This window comes from Strongylocentrotus purpuratus, unplaced genomic scaffold (genome assembly GCF_000002235.5).
Source record: "Strongylocentrotus purpuratus isolate Spur 01 unplaced genomic scaffold, Spur_5.0 spur5_scaffold_20, whole genome shotgun sequence".
NCBI classification, from domain to species: domain Eukaryota; kingdom Metazoa; phylum Echinodermata; class Echinoidea; order Camarodonta; family Strongylocentrotidae; genus Strongylocentrotus; species Strongylocentrotus purpuratus.
In genome coordinates, this window is record NW_022145606.1 from 19896707 (window position 1) to 19915123 (window position 18417).

The 18417-nt window shown below is 36.7% G+C and overlaps 1 protein-coding gene and 1 long non-coding RNA gene across 3 annotated transcripts; both read left to right on the plus strand.

Moving 5' to 3' along the window:
* The first annotated feature begins 505 nt into the window (after positions 1-505).
* On the plus strand, positions 506-11885 carry LOC115927629. The gene is made up of 11 exons (XM_030993740.1): positions 506-538; positions 876-1028; positions 1486-1548; positions 2144-2257; positions 3190-3270; positions 3956-4084; positions 4748-4828; positions 5409-5479; positions 6405-6513; positions 11180-11407; positions 11877-11885. Exons 1-11 carry the CDS (start codon positions 506-508, stop codon positions 11883-11885), a joined length of 1071 nt encoding a protein of 356 aa, XP_030849600.1.
* Positions 11886-11893: 8 nt separating this feature from the next.
* Positions 11894-17127, plus strand: LOC115927090. 2 transcript variants are annotated; one of them, XR_004065404.1, is made up of 3 exons: positions 11894-11971; positions 16419-16509; positions 17079-17127. It is a non-coding gene; the product is annotated as an uncharacterized LOC115927090 (long non-coding RNA). The 2 variants fall into 2 exon arrangements; XR_004065403.1 differs by lacking the exon at positions 11894-11971 and adding an exon at positions 13397-13461.
* Positions 17128-18417: the final 1290 nt, after the last annotated feature.

Sequence of the window (18417 nt, forward strand, 5' to 3'; positions counted from 1 at the left end):
AGTTATGATGTTTTTTTGTGTATGCATGTCTTTTGTGTTTATTCAACAATTGGTTGAAATAACAAACGGAAATTATATGTTGAATGGCATCATTTAATCCAGTGTTTTTGTATCGACTTTTGGCCATCGTATCTGTTTAATTTGGCACATTATGAAATATAATCTTTGATAAAATATTTATTAAATTACACTGGATGATTCATTTGGTTGTTTATTCATATATGTCGTTCATCTATTTCATTTGCGCACAAAGTCGATACTATTTAGTACACAGATTATCGAAATAGGAGCAATAGGTACCCCGGAACGAATTACGTAAAGCGTAATAGCTTTTAAAGGGACGGGATTCTAGCTGGATTAACTCATTATATGCCACATAAATAATCCCCCTGTTCCGCATTGTATTTATAATCGGATAAATATACAACAGGTGTCAATATTTAAATGTTTCCAGTGCAAGATCAATCTTAACTGGGTTTTTTTAGGGATCGAATCAAGACCCAATATGGCTAAATTTACAAAAGCCTTTAGTCAATTGGTGCATATTGAATGTGTGCGAAATTGCGCGTGGGGCATACGAGCGACGAATAAAGCGACTGAAGAGTTGAAGGTTAAAGAGGTATTGTAACGATGGGTTTGTAGGTTACCATTTAAATGTTATTAGGGACTTTTAGATTTGCGTGGACTGATACGTGTGACGTTCGTTGAAGGCAGTGCATTACAAGGACGTCGATCGTAGCATAGACCTATTGTCTTCGTGAGAATCTAAAAGTCCCTATCGTTACCTGTAGAACGTGCTAGGTCCGGAAACAAAGCTTTTACGAGTGTATACAAAATGGAATGGATGAATTCACCTATTTTATTTTCTTCAACAGGATCATAGTGACCTTGGCGAGGCGATAGAGGCGTCCGTCACCGATCAGCTGGTGGAGTCAGCGAAATACAAACAGCAACTTGTGAAGATGTTAGATGTGTATCATGATGATTATCTCAAACAATCCGAATCACTGGATGCCATCATTGACAAGGTAAAATTACATTTATATATGTGTATATGCCATACAAAATATCCCCCTGTACCACATTGTATTTAACATTTACTCAATGATTAAACATTATATAACAGTTTGCAGTGCAGAAAAGAAACCAATCATTCTTAAGAAGGATTCGATTAAGCTAATCGAGACCGAAGATTATTTTGAAAGCCATTGTGTTGCATTAAGCAAACTCTTCTGTCAATCGACACCTATTTTGTTCATGTAAAAGTGCACGTGTGGCTCTTAAACAAGCCATTTATGTGTTTCCAGATATCTGTTCATATATTTCTTTGTATTATGAATATTTTATAAAACTGTTTTATCTTGAAGTGGAAATGGATGAATGAAACGAAAATTAAATAAAATCTTTGATGGCAACACTATCTAATTTAATAACTTTCATATCGGCATGCACTTCCATTTGCTCATTGTTTTATTTCTAATACAGAGCGAAAAGGAATACATCGAGAGCTGGTCAAAAATGTCCAAAGATGGGATGAACAGTAAAAAGGTAGTTATTTGTTTTCATCCTAATCCTACTGGAACTTGATGGCCTTATTAAGCTTATAGGAATTTGAGAATTAAATTCAAGTCCTCTTACTGTTTACTTTGTTCTCAGATGTTATTTCGGTTTATATGCAAATTGTGTTACTATCCACCTTTTATTAATTGAATCAAACGGCTTTAACAAACGTTTGCCCCACTTAGAAAAATGGACAATTAAATAGCTGGTAATAAGGGATATATAATTATACAGGCATACATTTTAAACGAGAAATAGTGGACGAGTAGAAATACACTATTTAGATCGACTTGTGAATATATTAATCGGAGGTGCGCTAGCTTTTTTGTAGAACAAATGTAATGCGCCAGTGCCCTTTGTAAGGCATTAATCCTGATGACCAAGTCCCTCGGAGAGGGCTTAAATATATCGATCACCTGGTTGCTCACTAACAAGCATACGCAGGCTCTCTAAGCAGTCAGGCAAAACAAACCAACATATCAAACCAGTTGCTCTCGAGAGTTTAAGTTATCTATTTTCAAAGGATTCTAGCGTTGGTCAACTGACCATGATGATATGTTATTTGTTGTATTTTTTTATACAGAATCACAATACGGCATTCTGCTACAATAGATTAAATGATTACGTTCTTCAGCTGACGACAGCAAACCAGTTCAATGTTTCTCTATCTACCGCAGTGCTTCCAAAAGTCAACTCTGTAAGTAGTCATTTTGTATTCATTTGTATTAAGCGCTATATAACAAATACATATTATTATTATTATTATTATTATTATTATTATTATTATTATTATTATTATTATTATTATTATTATGAGCACATAACTTGTAATATTTACTGCTGGGAGGATAACACAAATTTGATGAAACACAGAAATATCCTTAAATGAGTCATCTTTGGCAATCATCATAAATTCATTAGTAAATAGCGTACTTATAGTTTCACAAAGCATGTTGTCAAACTGGTACGGCAAAATCTGAGGGAGAAGCGTGTGCACTAAGAGTGTTATTTGAACAGAAATATTTTTGAGATATAAATTCCATTACCTGCTGAAAAAAAGCTTAGTTTGCTAGTCCATCCATTTAACTATTTGTAAATTCATTTAGTTAGTTATTTATGTATTTAAAGTTGTAAATAGTAATATGAACATGCATGAAACACTTTGGTAATCTATGTGTTTCCTATTCACTTGCATCGCGAAGGAAAACGATTACTGTTTTCTAACAGGCGAAACTACTAAATATTCGCGTTAAATTCCTAACTTTAAACGTGTACATTTATTGTAAAATTGCTTTGGGGACGGTGCTATTTTCCGTGTGGTCAAGTATTTTTTTCACAAATAGGCATAATATTGAAATAATAACATAAGGGAGGGAGAAAGTGCATTTGTATTATCATTATTATTATCAATATTTTCATCATGAAAATTATGATAGTAATAATATATCTGTAAAGCGCTTAGAGACATTTGTATTCAGCGCTATATAGTAGTAGTAGTAGTATTATCATTATTATGATCGTTACTATTATCAATACTATTAATTGTATTACTATTATTATTTGTAGTACTATCATTATTATCATTATCGTTGCTGATGTTGTTATTGTTTTTACTATTTTGTATTCCAGGATGCAGATCTCATACGTCACGAAATATCAGAATCAGGAATATCAGGTTTATCATGGCACTCCAAAATCCTTATATCAAAGGTAATTATAAAGTAGTTTAGGATGGCGTCACATCAAAGCTAATGAAAACAGACAGTGTTAATGAAGGCAAACTTTATTTTGACGTGTAATCTACTTAACGGTACAGTTCCAACAAATATTGTTCACTTCTTCCATAACATTAAATATAGGTATATTGCTAAAACGTGATCCAAGAGTAATCGATCATTGTATGTTGTATTGAAAACAATCTGTGTAAATCCATTTTTTTATATTTTACTTTGTGCATTTTGGCACGTGTGGCAAAGAAAGGGTACAAGTATACTAATCACCATTAGACGTAAGGGGTTCCATGTCGCTACACTGTTTTTGAAATATGAGCTTGAAATATTACTTTTGCAAAGAGATGTAGCAGTTTCAAAACTATGTTAGTATATACAAAATAATGACTCGTTGCCTAGATTGGTCGTTGCTCGGCACACGGAACCAACGCTGGACGTATCTTCCGTGCGCTTTTATGTTGTTGGTCTTAGCCTTTAGTTTCTTTATACGCTTTAGCCTTTAACGCAGAGGAAGTGTGTTTTATGCAGTTGATTTTATGCATTCTAGGTTTACAAATATTATCCATTTCATGTGATTAGTACACTTTAAAAATGTGCGTGACTTTGAAAACGAAAGTTGATCACAATTTATCCTTTTTACCGTACACGTTTTTATTTTTCGCAAGTTATCGGATCAGATTCGGAAACTTGAGGTCATCTCGAAGAGGTCAGCATCCGAGAAGCCGAAGGGTAACCCCGAGTCCTTTGAAGCAAAGCAATATTCCTTCAGCAAACCCCAGCCAACAGCCGGAGGGGTAAGAAAAACAACATATATGTTTGGACGAATCGATATTTTCATCATCATCACTATCATGTGACGTCAGCTGTCGAGATGGAGTTCACTCTTTGACGCCACTGGCTCATTTCAATCATGAATTTATCATGAATCTTTTCTAACTTAGGATAAATATTACGGGAAAATATGTCCATGAAAGGGGGTGGCCCCTTTTGGGGCCAGGCAATCGATATGCAGTAGGCAAAATGCATCAGGGCTTCGGGGTCGGATAGGGGAGTGAGATTAAGACATCTCCCCCCCCCCCCCCCCCCCCCTCGTGTGTAAGTCCAAATATAGAAAAGAAAGAAACTAAATAGAAAAAAGAAAAATGAACAGAAGGAGGAGAAGAAGAAAGAGAAGGAGAAGGAGGAAGAGAAGATGAGGGGAAGATGAATCATGAAGAAGAAGTAGAAGAAGGAGGAGAAGAAGAAGATAAATGTATACACAAAAAAGACGGGATAAGAGCCACCGGCTTATGTCTCGGCCTATAGATTAGCGAATACACTGTGTCATGCTTCGTCGGTTCTCGTTATCTTTGATTTAGTAAATTTGTATTTCTCCTTCTTCTTACTGTATGATAACTTGATACATCCATTTCATAAACAGCTGTTATTATGATCTTTACCCCACAATCTGTCACTAGGATTTTGCTTTAAATAAACTGGTGCTTAACTCTGCCACTGAGGGCGTCTTAAAAGAAAAGTATGACTCACTCGCCAAAGAGGTGATTATGATTGTTTGTTTTCTGTTGTTTTGTTGTTTTTCGTATTTCAAACTGACCGAACAATAAAGTAATGATCACTTCTCCTTGTTGCGTGATAGTATTAGTTGGTTAAGTATGACAGCTGACTTGCAAATATAATCAATTTTCTATTTCAAATTAAATACCATCGATACGTTTCATGGCGGGGATACTGAAACATAGGTAACATTCTGAGAGCTTTACCAATGTTACAACCCAAGTAACATATTTTACAACTTTATAATAAAGCTCAAATGACCCCAGAACAGAACATTAGTTCAAAACACATTCGCAAAATGAATTTAAAATAAAAATGCATGGATTGGTTATGTACATGATCCTGCGTGCAACATTTGTAACAAGCCATTTATATTTTGTCATGTCTGTATTTTGAACATTATATAATCGTATCGTTTTAATAAGGACGAAATGATTTGAATAGCGAAAATGATATGAAAAAAGAAAGTAGATAGCAGTCAAAACGAAGAAGCCCTTGTCATTGCTTGATCCAAATCATGGAAGTTTAACTTCGGAATCTGATTTGTCTTTCTTTCATTTTCAGATCCAAACATTGGAGACGGAAATAAATGTCGTCAAAGACCAGACCAACAGGTTAAAGAGGCAATATGAAAGGTATTATAATCACGTGTAGTACGGGTCTGAGCAGTAGATCGGTGTGTGCATGTGCAATGGTGGCAAACAGATGTATTACATAATCAGCATCCAATACAAAAGTAACTCCAAACCATTACTTCCACTAAACAAAGTACGAAGGAATCGATCATGAGCAGTGTACCCACTACCCAGTGACACATCATTACAAAAGAAATTCTACTTGACTCTATCGTCGCCCCCATTCCAAATAAATACGTACAATAGTGTATTAAGATGTATCAATTAGATTGGAATCTTGATACATACAACAGAAAACAAGTAAAGTAACTTTGGCAATAGTAGGGTCTGAACAACACAAATCTTTTTAATAATCGATATTAGAAATATCGCCAACAATTCAAGAAAGTTCAATGTGCTTTATTTGAAGTTTATGAGTAAGATTATACATCGAAGGCCCCTTTCGTAGAAAGCATGAATTGGGGATCATATTTTATTACCGATCGATATTTCTTCTGATTTCGATAAATTATATCAAAAACCAAAACAAGTTGCAAATTGGTGTAGTATTTCATAAAGATTCACAAATGAATTTAAGAAGCCATCAAGAAAACACAAAGAATCACCAGCCAACGATGTCATGCTGAATTCTCTTTCTTGGATAGGGATACTTTAATTATTATGCTGTCTTACTGCAAGAACCATTGTTTCCAATACCAAAAGAAACATAAATGGGATAACACCGAAATATTCCTCTTCCCATATGTATGGGTTTTGTTAATATATCCATTATTAACTACATCACATTTCATTGAAGAAGAAAAAAATATCGCATAAATGTTACCAATAAAGGTATCTCCACAGTTTTAGAACCTCTCAAAGAAATCCCTGGTTATCCATTTTCGGGTTGGAGTTTGTATTTTATGTTTGTTTGTTTATTTTTTAGCATCAAGTCGAATCAATCAAGTAAAGCACACGAAACGTTACTGGAGATTCACAAGTTACGCAATGGCAACAGACAGAACGAGACGAATCTCGCCTGCAAGAGAGCCCAGGTATGTGTCTCCTTTCGTCTCTTTTCGTAGGATAGTTGTCCCCAGGGTAGTTATCCTAGAGGATGGTTGTCGTAGGGAATAGTTGTCCGGGGTTAGTTGTCCGGAGGGTAGTTGTTCTAGGGAATAGTTGTCCAGGGGATAGTTGTCCGGGGTAGTTGTTCTAGTGAATAGTTTTCCAGGGATAGTTGTCCGGGGGTAGTTGTTCTAGGCAATAGTTGTCCAGGGGGTAGTTGTTTGGGGGTAGCTGTTCCGGGGGTCGTCCTTGAGGGTGGTTGCATTAGGTGGTAGTTGCCCTAGGGAGTAGTTGACTGGGGTGGTTATTCGGGGGTGGGTGTCCAGGGGGTAGATGTCCTAGAATCGTCCCCTTTGTATCATCTTCACATCGGTTAGCTTACTTCGAATCATCGGGTCATCGCGTCTGGTCAGGTAATCGCGTTTCACGACTTTTCGTGAAACATGCATAAGCGGAAGATTATGTGAAGATGCAGTTTGAGGACACGTCCTTTCGTAAATTTGCCGTAGGGTTTTCACAAAGTGTCGAGGTTGCGCGGCCACCCGACCCGACGCAATGTTACGATGATTTGATGAACGCACTTCACATTTTTTTTACAGGGCTTTGTTTCATAGAGCTTTAAAAACAGAACAAAAAACAAATGTCCAAATTCAAAATTGCTCACAGCCAATCAGACACATTTTTTAGTACCTTATAACAGTTACTGTAATTTGTTATATACAGGTTCTTATGTCAGAGGGTCCTGATATTATTCAGGACCAATCGGCGGCGGATCCAAGAATCTGCGAGAAAAAAATCTAAAAGGATAATAGCAAATTGAAAAGAAAGAAAGTTTGAAAAAAGGGCTAATAATGTTTAGTTCTTGTTATCTCTGACAAGCCGCCTTTTGTTACCATTTGATCTTGTAGGGTAAAGTAAAGGTACAATCACTAGTAATGTATACATACTACGTACTACATCATACGTACTACATCATATCTAAATACTCCATGTATAAAAGGCTGGATGAGTACAATTTTTGGATTTAACCATGATCTGGACGCAAAATTTCCTTAAACCCGTACGAATTATTATTTTTTTAATTATTTTATTTGGCAGAAAACACATGATATCAAAAAAAAGAGTTGAAATAAACAATTAATAGCAAATCACACACAAAAAAGAAGCACTGGGTGCACCTGGCTGTGCTGCCAGGCAATGGGCAAAGTTAACCAAATAACTATAGTCCGTAGACCGCCCTCACCTATATCCCAACCAGATGCAACCAGCGTTGCAGATTTATGTGACAAGGACAATATAAGAGATACATGTACCACATTCAAATAATTAAAATGCATCAAGACAAAAAATTCAAATTTCCCCAGGGTTGCATCACACGCCAGAGACTCATGACCATACCAGCAGAAAAAAGTGGCACAATATGAATTATAAGGGGAAATTTTGTATCCGGAGTGTGATGCAACCATAGAAAATCATATGGACCTATACATACATTAAACATAATACATATATTAAAAAACATGCAAAATGTGACATTACAACAGTGATAATATTGCACAAATAAAGAAAATGCATATACGTGTAATTAAAGGAAAACTGCATGAAAGTTGGAAGAATCAACTCATTCGAGGTTAAAATCACTGAATAGTGAATATTCATGTAGAACCATAAGGTGATAAAGGTCATCCAATAATCTATTGACCAAGTGAATAGTAAATTATTAAGTTCAGTTGAAATCTATGGAAAATAAGTATTAACAATTTATGAGTAAAAACTGCTGTGGCATGTTGGCAGGCCAGCTTATTAAAATATACATGTATTATTACAAAACATGCTGAGCTAAATATCTGAGATTTCATAATAGTATTGGAAATTTAAGTAATGACTCAACTGAGAGTGAACATTCTAATTTAATGGTTCCTTTATAATAACATTTTACTTTCCCCCTACAGAAATATTAATGTGTATATATAGATAAATACCATTAACTGGAATCAAAACATTATTAAAATTCAGATAAATTGCATAAATATAAAAACCAACATTGTCATATCAAACTCAAGATGCATCGGCAAGATGGGATTTTAAGTGACTGCACCATGTGGAAAAAGACACAGTAAGGACCGAGTTCCTGAGTTCAGAAAGTAGAGTGTCCCACAGCCTGGGGAACTCATGTATTGCACTGAAATGCAGTCCATCTTTGCGTGCAAAGAGATGCCTGAACTTCAGGTCTTCTAAATGACATGGGTTCACTACAATGAGAGAGTTCACAACAGGGCATTGAATGTGTTTGAACATACACTTAGTAATGGAGGCCATTGTACAGTAAGTCCTTCTCAACTTGAGAGAATTCCAATTAAGCACTTGTAGGCGTTCCTCATAGGGCATTTGGCCTCGCCGTTGCTTCAAGGCAAGACGTGTTGCCCTGCGCTGTATTGACTCAAGTCTGTTGATCGATCCTACTTTGTGCGGTGTCCAGACAGGAAGACCATATTCCAGGATTGGGAGGACCAGACTCTTGTACAAGCTGAACACAGCCACTGATGAAAGACCCATGGCTAGGCTGGTTATCAGTCCAAGTAAGCGATTTGCTCGAGAGACGACATACCCAACATGGCTATCCCAAGACATGCGATTGTTTATGATGACACCCAAGTACTTGGTTTCAGTAACCACCTCCAGTTGTGTATCATTCAGATAGTACTGCGGTTGGCCCGGTTGCCTTTTCCAGGATATTCTCATGACTTTGGTTTTGGAGGTATTCAGACTCATTTTGTTTCTGTCACACCAGTCCGCAAGAGCATTGACATCATCTTGAAGCACTTGCTGATCTATGGGGTCATGGATAGGTCGTGAAATAACAGTGTCATCTGCAAACAATGCACATCTCGATAAAACAACCTCAGGGAGGTCATTAATGAATAGGTTAAACAGGCATGGTCCTAGGACACTCCCTTGTGGAATACCCGAGGTAGGTGTTGACCACTCAGAGTAATGTCCTTTGTGTTGGACGCGTTGTAGTCTGCCAGATAGAAATGCACGGATCTAGAACCAGATATCGCTTGAGATGTAGTGAGAAAGCTTCTGCAGAAGTACATCATGAGGCATACGATCAAAAGCTTTCGCGAAGTCGAATAATATCGCGTCAATAGAAGGGGGTCTACGCTTGTCCAGATCCTGGAGCCAGGAGTGTGTCAAAGTCATTAGCTGGGTAACACATGACTTATGATGAACAAAACCATGTTGGAATGGAGTGAGGAGGCAATTTGATTCCATGTGGTCAGAGATCGCTCTTGAAATCAGAGACTCCATCAGCTTGATGACAATAGATGTTAACGCGACCGGGCGATAATTTGAAACAATCGATCTATCCCCAGCTTTGAACACTGGGACAATATTTGCAGATTTCCATCCTTCAGGTAGTGATCGTTGTCTGAGTGACATATTAAAAAGACGTTGCAGGATAGGAGATATCACATCCACTGATTTCTTGAGAAGAATGGGAGTGATTAAATCAGGGATTTGCATGCTTAAACGAATTGTGCTTTTTGTTGATCAGCTTCTTTATTTCCTTCATAATCCACGGTTTGGATTTTGTTGATTTACTAAGTTTCCGAGGAATCGCATCACGGGAGGCAGCATGAAAAATGTCAAGAAATCCTTCCCAACTGGCATTGATGTCATTGGCATCAAAAAAGAGATGCCAAGGAGCTACCTCAAGGAGACGGTTAAAATGGTCAAAGTCAGCTGCCTTAATTAAAAGAAATTCACGTAGAGTATTCCTGCAAGCGTAAGGTTTCGGTGATCTGAGTTTGAAGAAAACAGAAAAATGGTCGCTACACACAGGGTTTGGCTCAGTAGAAACAGATACCAAAAATCTGGACGATTTGAGTAAAGATGGTCAATAATGGAGCCTATTGTAGGGTCACGAGAGGATGGCCGCGTGGAGGAAGTCACCTCCTGCGGTAAATCCACCGCTTCCAGCATAGACAGCAATCTGGTAGCATCTGCGTTACGATCAGAGACATCGATGTTGAAGTCTCCTGTGAGTAAGATTCCCCTGTAACTCGATAAAACTGACTGAATCTGGTCAATGTTGTCCTGAAGGCGGTCCCAAAAATCTGCCAGGTTGTTAGGAGGCCAATATAGGGTTGCAACAATCCATTTAGAGCCATTGATACATATCTCAGCTGCAACATTCTCCAACTCAGGGTGCTGGAGATTGAATAACTGTCGAGGGCACAAAGACGATTTGAGGCACAGGAGTACCCCACCACCAATGTTTCCGGTACGCTGATGATTGACTGGTTGTTCCCGATCCCGTCGGAAAATAACATAATCATTTGGTATGGCAAGTTCAGAATTCTCACAGCTGGAATCAAGCCATGTTTCAGTAATACTGATAATATCAGGTTGTTTACAATCAATGTATGCCTCTAGATCAGCAATTTTACGTCGGATGCTACGAGCATTGAACGATACTCCAGTGATACACTTGTTGGAGTTCATTAAAAATGAGCTGTGCGATTCAGCTATGAGTTAAGTTAACATGTAATTTGTCATATTTCCCACTAGATTACTAAAAATTGTTTCATTGTGTTTTACGGAAAACATAATCCTATTTCATGATTTCGTTTCATTTGCTTGCTCCAGCTTCTGTTATTTTCACCCGACTGGTTTAAGACTCGTCTTAGCAATGGTCATACTGTCATGGCGTCCCCCGAGAGACGTGCTTCTGAATCAGGCGATTCCATTCGAGAAATGGGGGTGTCAAGTAATGGCTCAATCAACTCAAAGTCGCACGTCTTCCAGGAATATAATTTTATCAAACCGACATTTTGTGACGATTGTAAGGGCATGCTGAAAGGTAAGACGTTAGTGGTACACCAGTCAATAGACTGGCAGTGTTCAATTTACTTCGCCAAAATAGCCCTCGATGAGATAATGTCGCACAAATAATCTCCAAGTGCCATTTTGCATTTTATTATGAAATAGATGATAACAATGATCTTATCAGATGCTCTTTTATAACAACATTTCTAACATTATTTATGGTAGTCAACAATGATTACACAACGCTTTTTCGTTCTCATCACATGCTTATTTTATTTAGTAGCGTTTTATTTTATTGTCTCTTGTTTCTTTTTGTTTAGCTTTATTTTTCGTTCTTTTTCATTTAGTCCTTCTTAATTGCGTGGTTATATTTTAGTATAATTTGCTTTAATTTGCTTAAATTATTTAGCTGTCTTTCTTCCGTTTGTTGCTGTACAGAGTACAAAGTATTGACCATCTGTGCTTTATTGTCCATCGACCTCATCCTTCTCTTTCAATTTCTCTGTTCAATATCCAGGTATTATGAGACAAGGTCTACGATGTAAAGTATGTAAGGCCAACGTTCACCACAGATGTATGGAATCCGTCTCATCATGCTCCGGTCCTGCAACAGTAAATATCTTTCTTTTTATTTCATTCTAAAGGATCGAGTCATTTTTTATAGAATTAAAAGTTCAATAAGTCTTAAAATCTTAAAGATTTGGAACAATGTTATAAATTGGGGGTTCTTCTGAATATCTGTAAAGTTGGTCAGTTTTGTTTTTTATAATTATGTTTATTCATATCAATTTCTTAATATCATAGCAATGTTATTGCTATACCAAAGAGAGTTTCTAATGTATTATTTACCATACCAAAACATTAAGAGTTTAGTTTTTAAATGTGTATTCCCCCAAAAAGGCGTTCAATTATCATGGTGCTTGGTGGACGGGCTTTCCACAGGCACGATTTTTTTTCTTCAATCTTATTGACTAATTTCAATTTGTGTTACTTGAAGGTCAGTCGTCATAACTTTTTGTATTTAGCTTTTCATATGGTTAGTACTATTTTCGTTCATAATACAATTCATGTTCTTTGTCTTTCCAGTTTGATAATCCAAGGCGGATTTCTAGGCGTTTTAACTTTCGGGATCCCGGTTCCTGGGTATTCTTGCAATTATTCTCCAAAACTTGTTTTTCTTTCTCTTGCTATAACATTGTGTTTTTTTCTAAACAAACAATAACTTGTTAAGATTCATTGCGATCTTACAAATGTACCAGGGCCAGCGTATCGCAAAACCATCGCAGGTACAACTTCTCCGACATCCTAAGTTCACACGCATCTCATTGGGATGTCTTTGAACTTGTGCTTGATTTCGTGAAAAGATGACCTGCTTTATTTTAATGCGCTTTTGAAGCAATTAAAATCTACATTGATTTGAAATGGATAAACTGCGTGTATGTTTTGAATAGATAATCAAATCAATCACAAGGTTCTCAAATCAATCACAATGTTCTCAAATTTAAAAGAATGATATACTGGGCTTTTGAAGTTGCCTTTGGTTGATTTCTTGAAAGTGTTTGCAATCATAGTTTCCAATGATAATTTAATGTGACATTGAATTATTGATTTATAATCATGACCGTATCCTGGAGCTAACTTAACGAACTTATATATCAGCACTTGTGTAAAAAATTTAATAAAACCCTTGTTGTATTTACCTCAAGAAACAACAGCTATTCGTTTAGTGTAGGGTATTATTGTGTTTTCTGAATCATGATTTGCCGTCATATCAGGAGGCTAATGTCGTTCTATTGGGTCTTCGCGTCTTGTGGTTACACTAAGTTTGATAAATAATCAAGCCCTAATTCCCAAAGGGTCGGGTATTACCTTTCGTAAATTCGAAAACAAAACGTTAAACCCATAGTTGAATCGAAGTTTAAGCCCAGCGTCAGGGTTAGATTTGTTGATAGTATGTGTTTTATGTTTTATCAATTGTATTTCTGTAGAGGTTTGTAGCGATGACACTGTGTTTCATCTTGTTATTCATATTACAGCAAGAAGGCCGTAGCGTGAAGAAGATGTTTGTTCGACAAATGAGTGTGCGAGAGATACGCAATCTGGTACTGGGACATCTTAATTTTGTTTCTTTTTTCTCGAAAGCTTTTCTGTCTTCTAGCATCCGCCTTCATTTCGCTGCATGATACAATGGGAATGCAGAAACCATTGAACATGCATATGTTTATAGCCCTACTTCTATCTTTGTCCCTGTACCCCTCCCCAATCCCTTGTCTTCCATTAAAGGCCATGCTTACACATATATTCAATATAATACAGTCAAACCTTTATCAGCGGCCATCTCTAAATAAAGGCAACCTGTCTATACTGGCCATGCATTTTGTTTTCCTTGGTATGGAAATACGCATTGTAGAGCGTGTCTAGAAAGGCCACCCGTCTAAAGTGTTTACTTCCTCTGTTTCTCTTGAAGGCGTCAATAGACATGTTTGACTGTATTTTTCGATTGTAAATATTTTAGCCCTATGCGCTCCCTCGCCTAAAAAGAAGAAACAGAAAAGTGTATAGACAAAGCATGTGCTCAGACATAGAATTTGCTTCGGAAATATTATTGCGTGTGCTCAAATAGAAGTAAATCGCATGATCATTATGTAGTGACATATTTTAAATAGGTTCTAAAAGCCCGTCGCTTTCCCATCCTTCTTTTTCCAAAAGTTCATATATCTTTGTTGCATGCCCCTCTTATTCCGTAATAGACGCAGAATAGTATTAAAAATGGACAAATGTGTTTTTCATAGATCATGATGTAAAAAAGCTGGTACATTGAAAAGCAATCACTGTTAATGCTTCCTTCAATTGTTTGTTATGGAAAAAGAGAGAGATAATTAATTTGTATTCATCGGTATAGCACTTTGGTCTGGTTTGTCGTTGAAAAGTGTGTATTTCAGAAAAAGAAAACAATTTCCATTTGGATATTCAAGAACCATTATGCGTACCATGCGGTTTATCGCAATCCCCAACGCCCTTTTCTGGTTTCTTACCAAAAAATACAAACAAAAAGGTATATCAGCGGTAAATCAATTCATTTTATATTTTCAAAATTGAACACAGAAGTTCTAAATAGGTAGAACAATGGCCTTATACATCAGTCATACCAACGATACCGACACCGGACCTACACAAGACCGAACAAAAAAATACACTACTCCGAAATCCAAACAGTCGATCAGTTTAGAATCAATGTGAAATACATTGGTTCTAGAGGAATGATTGCTAGGGTTATGTTATGGGGGGGGGGTGCTTAGTAAGAGAAGCTCCATCTATCCATACACAGATTTTAGCCAACTTCGTGTCAGTTTTTCACAACATGGCGTAACTTATTTTGTTTGTGCTAGCCCAACAGTGCAGACAACCGGGTTTGTCTAACTCTCTTGATCAGCTTGGAGGGGCTTGGGGCTTCAGGTTCTTGGCTTAATCGTCTACAACCATGTATGCCTCGCGCTCTTTTAAAGTTTGTTAGATCTTTGAATACGCTTAGCATTGTAATTATTGAAGTGGGTTATTGTATAGCGCTCTTGTCTGCCACCTTTGGCACTCATGGCGCTCCACAATTATTACCCCAGCTTTAGTACGGCTGCCATTAATTGCGCTCTAGTATTTCAAGGAATTGATGTCAGCCAGGTACCAATTGTAAATAAATGTCCTGTCAAATGACATTAGTGCCGCTAGAATCGCGAGTCATGTAATCCACAGACCAGAGGCTTATCCATTAGACCACGATACCTACAATACAGATGTATAAACCTTTGTACGTTCCTGTATTCTGCCGTATATGTTTTTGTGGTTCTATTCACATCTTCAACCGCTAAAGAATTCATTGTCAAATATTTAAACTCGTAAAGAAAAGCTTGGAATGATTTTAGAAGCTTATAGCATGCTCCTCTCGACTATTTCTTTAGATCAGATTGCTTTCGTTAGTTCGCATCTTTATATTAATTAAAAATTAATGTAAATGCGTGTCTCCTTTTTCAGCATGTCTGTCTATAAACATAAAGCATTTTATTTCTTATATATACCACTGCTGTGTTGAAATAAGTAATTCCAATATTGCATGCCATACGTGTTTCCTTTTTGATAATTTCTTTTTCTAAAATCGTATTTGCAGTTTCAATAATCATGTGTTAGATACAACTTGTTAAACACAATTGAATTAGCCTAATAAATTAGACACATGGACACGATTTTAAAAGAAGACAAAATGGATGACACGAAAGTTCATATACCAATATGATATAATATTACACATTTTTTCACTGACCTGTTTCTTTATTTCGTTATTTCAATGATATTTGTTTTGAAACACCTGTCCTTGCTGTATTTGGACTTATTGTTTGGAATTATAACAACATATACCAAATAGAACTTAGAAACGTTAAACATTATCTGTTATAATACTTTTAAACCCTTAAAATGTGAAATATCATTATGTGTATGTACTCTCCGATAAATTTCAGTTTACATTGGAAAAGAAAATATGGAATTGATTTAAAAAGGTTGTCATTGTAGCAGATAAGTAGTGGTGTATAACATAAGCTTTTGGAATCTTTAGAATTATGAGAAATTGTCCAAGTCTTGCTACAAGTCACATGCTTTGTACATAGCAATATGTATTTGAGACCCCACAAACGAGTGGCATGAACGTATAGTCCACAACCTTCAGCTTTTAATCATCATATTTTGAATATAAGGGCATTTGGAAAACCATGCTTATTCTCTGGGGACACCTTTTTATGATACGCTTCACACTGACATAAATATAACGGGGAAAACAAGTCACAAATTATTTGTCACCTTCCGCATAACTCACCCTTCTGTTTACTTTTTAGCATAACCACTAGAAATAGGAAAATCCTAATCTGTTGCTGTTTTGTTTATAATTATTGATTGTGTCTTTGTAAAGTAGGTTAGGAGTTTTGCTTTCACCACAGCGCATTATAGTATATTCATATAGTAGGTGCGCTACTATATAAATTGATCTAATTATAATTTCTGTTTACCATTAAAGCCTGATAAGAGGAAGATGTTGAGAAGACAGAAGAGTACCACCGATCTTGATACAAGGAGCTTAAGTGATATGAAGGGCGCCATTAGAGAAGGTAAGCATTCCGCCATTCTTTAAATTTGTTCATTGCAAAGACAATAAAGCACATTGCCACACTCCACCCACGTGGAGTAAATGGGAACCAGGTAGGAATTATTCCTTGAAACGCAGCGCGCGTGATAACTGCACTGCATAAGCCAGGGTAATTATGCTGCATTGTTGTAAAGCACTTAGAGACTTTTAATACAGTAAGTGTTAGGCGCTCTATCAGCAAATATAGTTATTATAACTATTGGTAAAGACTTTTGAGAAATACACCATTTTAACTGTTATCATGCCACAGGGCTAATCCCTATTGTGCCAAGCCCCAAATCCCCCAGTGCCAAGTTTATATTGAGATAATCTGATTAACGCGATGGTTCTATGAATAGCGAGTGCAAAACACACAGCACACTACAGTGAGCATGAACAATAACTGCTACTACGAATGTGTGCAAGCACGCACATGGCAGCATAACAATGGTTTGCTCGCATGTACAAAGCACTATAGCGATAGCGTGCATGCAGCCTTTTGGCAGGCTATGAGTTAATATCTTATCATTCTATTCTATTATTTTTGCATAGAACCAGTTGATCCCATCTACCAGACCATCAAGTGTGCTGCCAAGTTAACTGGGTCCACGACGGACATGTCGTCCCGCCGAGGGTCGGTAACCTCAATGATGTCTTCTGTCAGTCCTAAAGGGACGCCCTCTAAGATGAAACCGCAGCAGGCAGCATCTCCTGTTAACAGTGAGGGTAACTTCTTGCTCGCTCCGGACTCACCTTCCAGGCGATCAGGGACACCCAAGTCAGCACCACATAGGTTAGTCATTGTTCCTCTACTACCATGTTTACGTTCTGTACAAGAATGAAAGAACAACATGATTGGTCAAACAGCCACAACTTATGCAGATGCTTTTGTGAAGTGCCTCGATGAGAATTCACCTGTTACAACTAAATGTGGTTTTATTGTCATTATTAAAATTGCATACATTACATGTTGTTATGTAGGATAAACGTTAGGACTGTCCTTACCTAACGACAGGTATACATTTGTAATTTGCGTTCTGACTTCTGAAATACAATTATTCTCAACACGTTAATACAATAATTAGTAACGAGAGACTTAACAAAGACTGTATTAAATATTATTACATTACGAAAAAGGCCCATAGAATCGCTTTAGTTATGCCAATATTCCACAAAATAACAGGCGTCGGATTTTGAAACTCTCTCAAGTTCTCAAAGATATTAACGTGACTTCATTGTGGATCATAGTCAATTTGGGAACCTACCTGTTTCCATCCTTCAAACAGATATTCGTAGCAATGAAAAACAATAATACATTAACACATATCAAGGAGAGTTATGAACAGATTTATAGATAAAGATATATTTTTGAATTGAGATAATCTTTAAAATGCTTTAAAACAGATGTCAGCAATACGTCATCAATACCTTTCTGGATTTTACACGAAAAGCTCCAGATTAAAAATAAAATGAGAGTCGGGACTGATTCCATCACATAGTATTAACCATGAACTACCCTGAACGAAGGTATTGGGGAAACGCACAAGCACCGCATGTATACGCTTTTGCGGTGCATCCTTTACAAAGGTTTCTTAACTTTGCCTTGAAATAAAATTCACAAGCATGATAAGAATACGACTATTAAACCAAAACACTCTTGCATCTCTATTTTACCGTTTTACCATGCATTATTCCTAAATTGCATCAATACTTTAACTGCTTGTGTGAAATATGGAAGATGTTTGTAATCCTTAGAAAGTTCTGATGATTACTATGAATGTACATATTTAATAAATATTCAATTCTTTCAGAGCTAATGATATTTCTTTTTTCCCTCCCCGTTTCCATTTTTATTTTAAACTTAATTGTATAACTTAAACAAATTATGGTG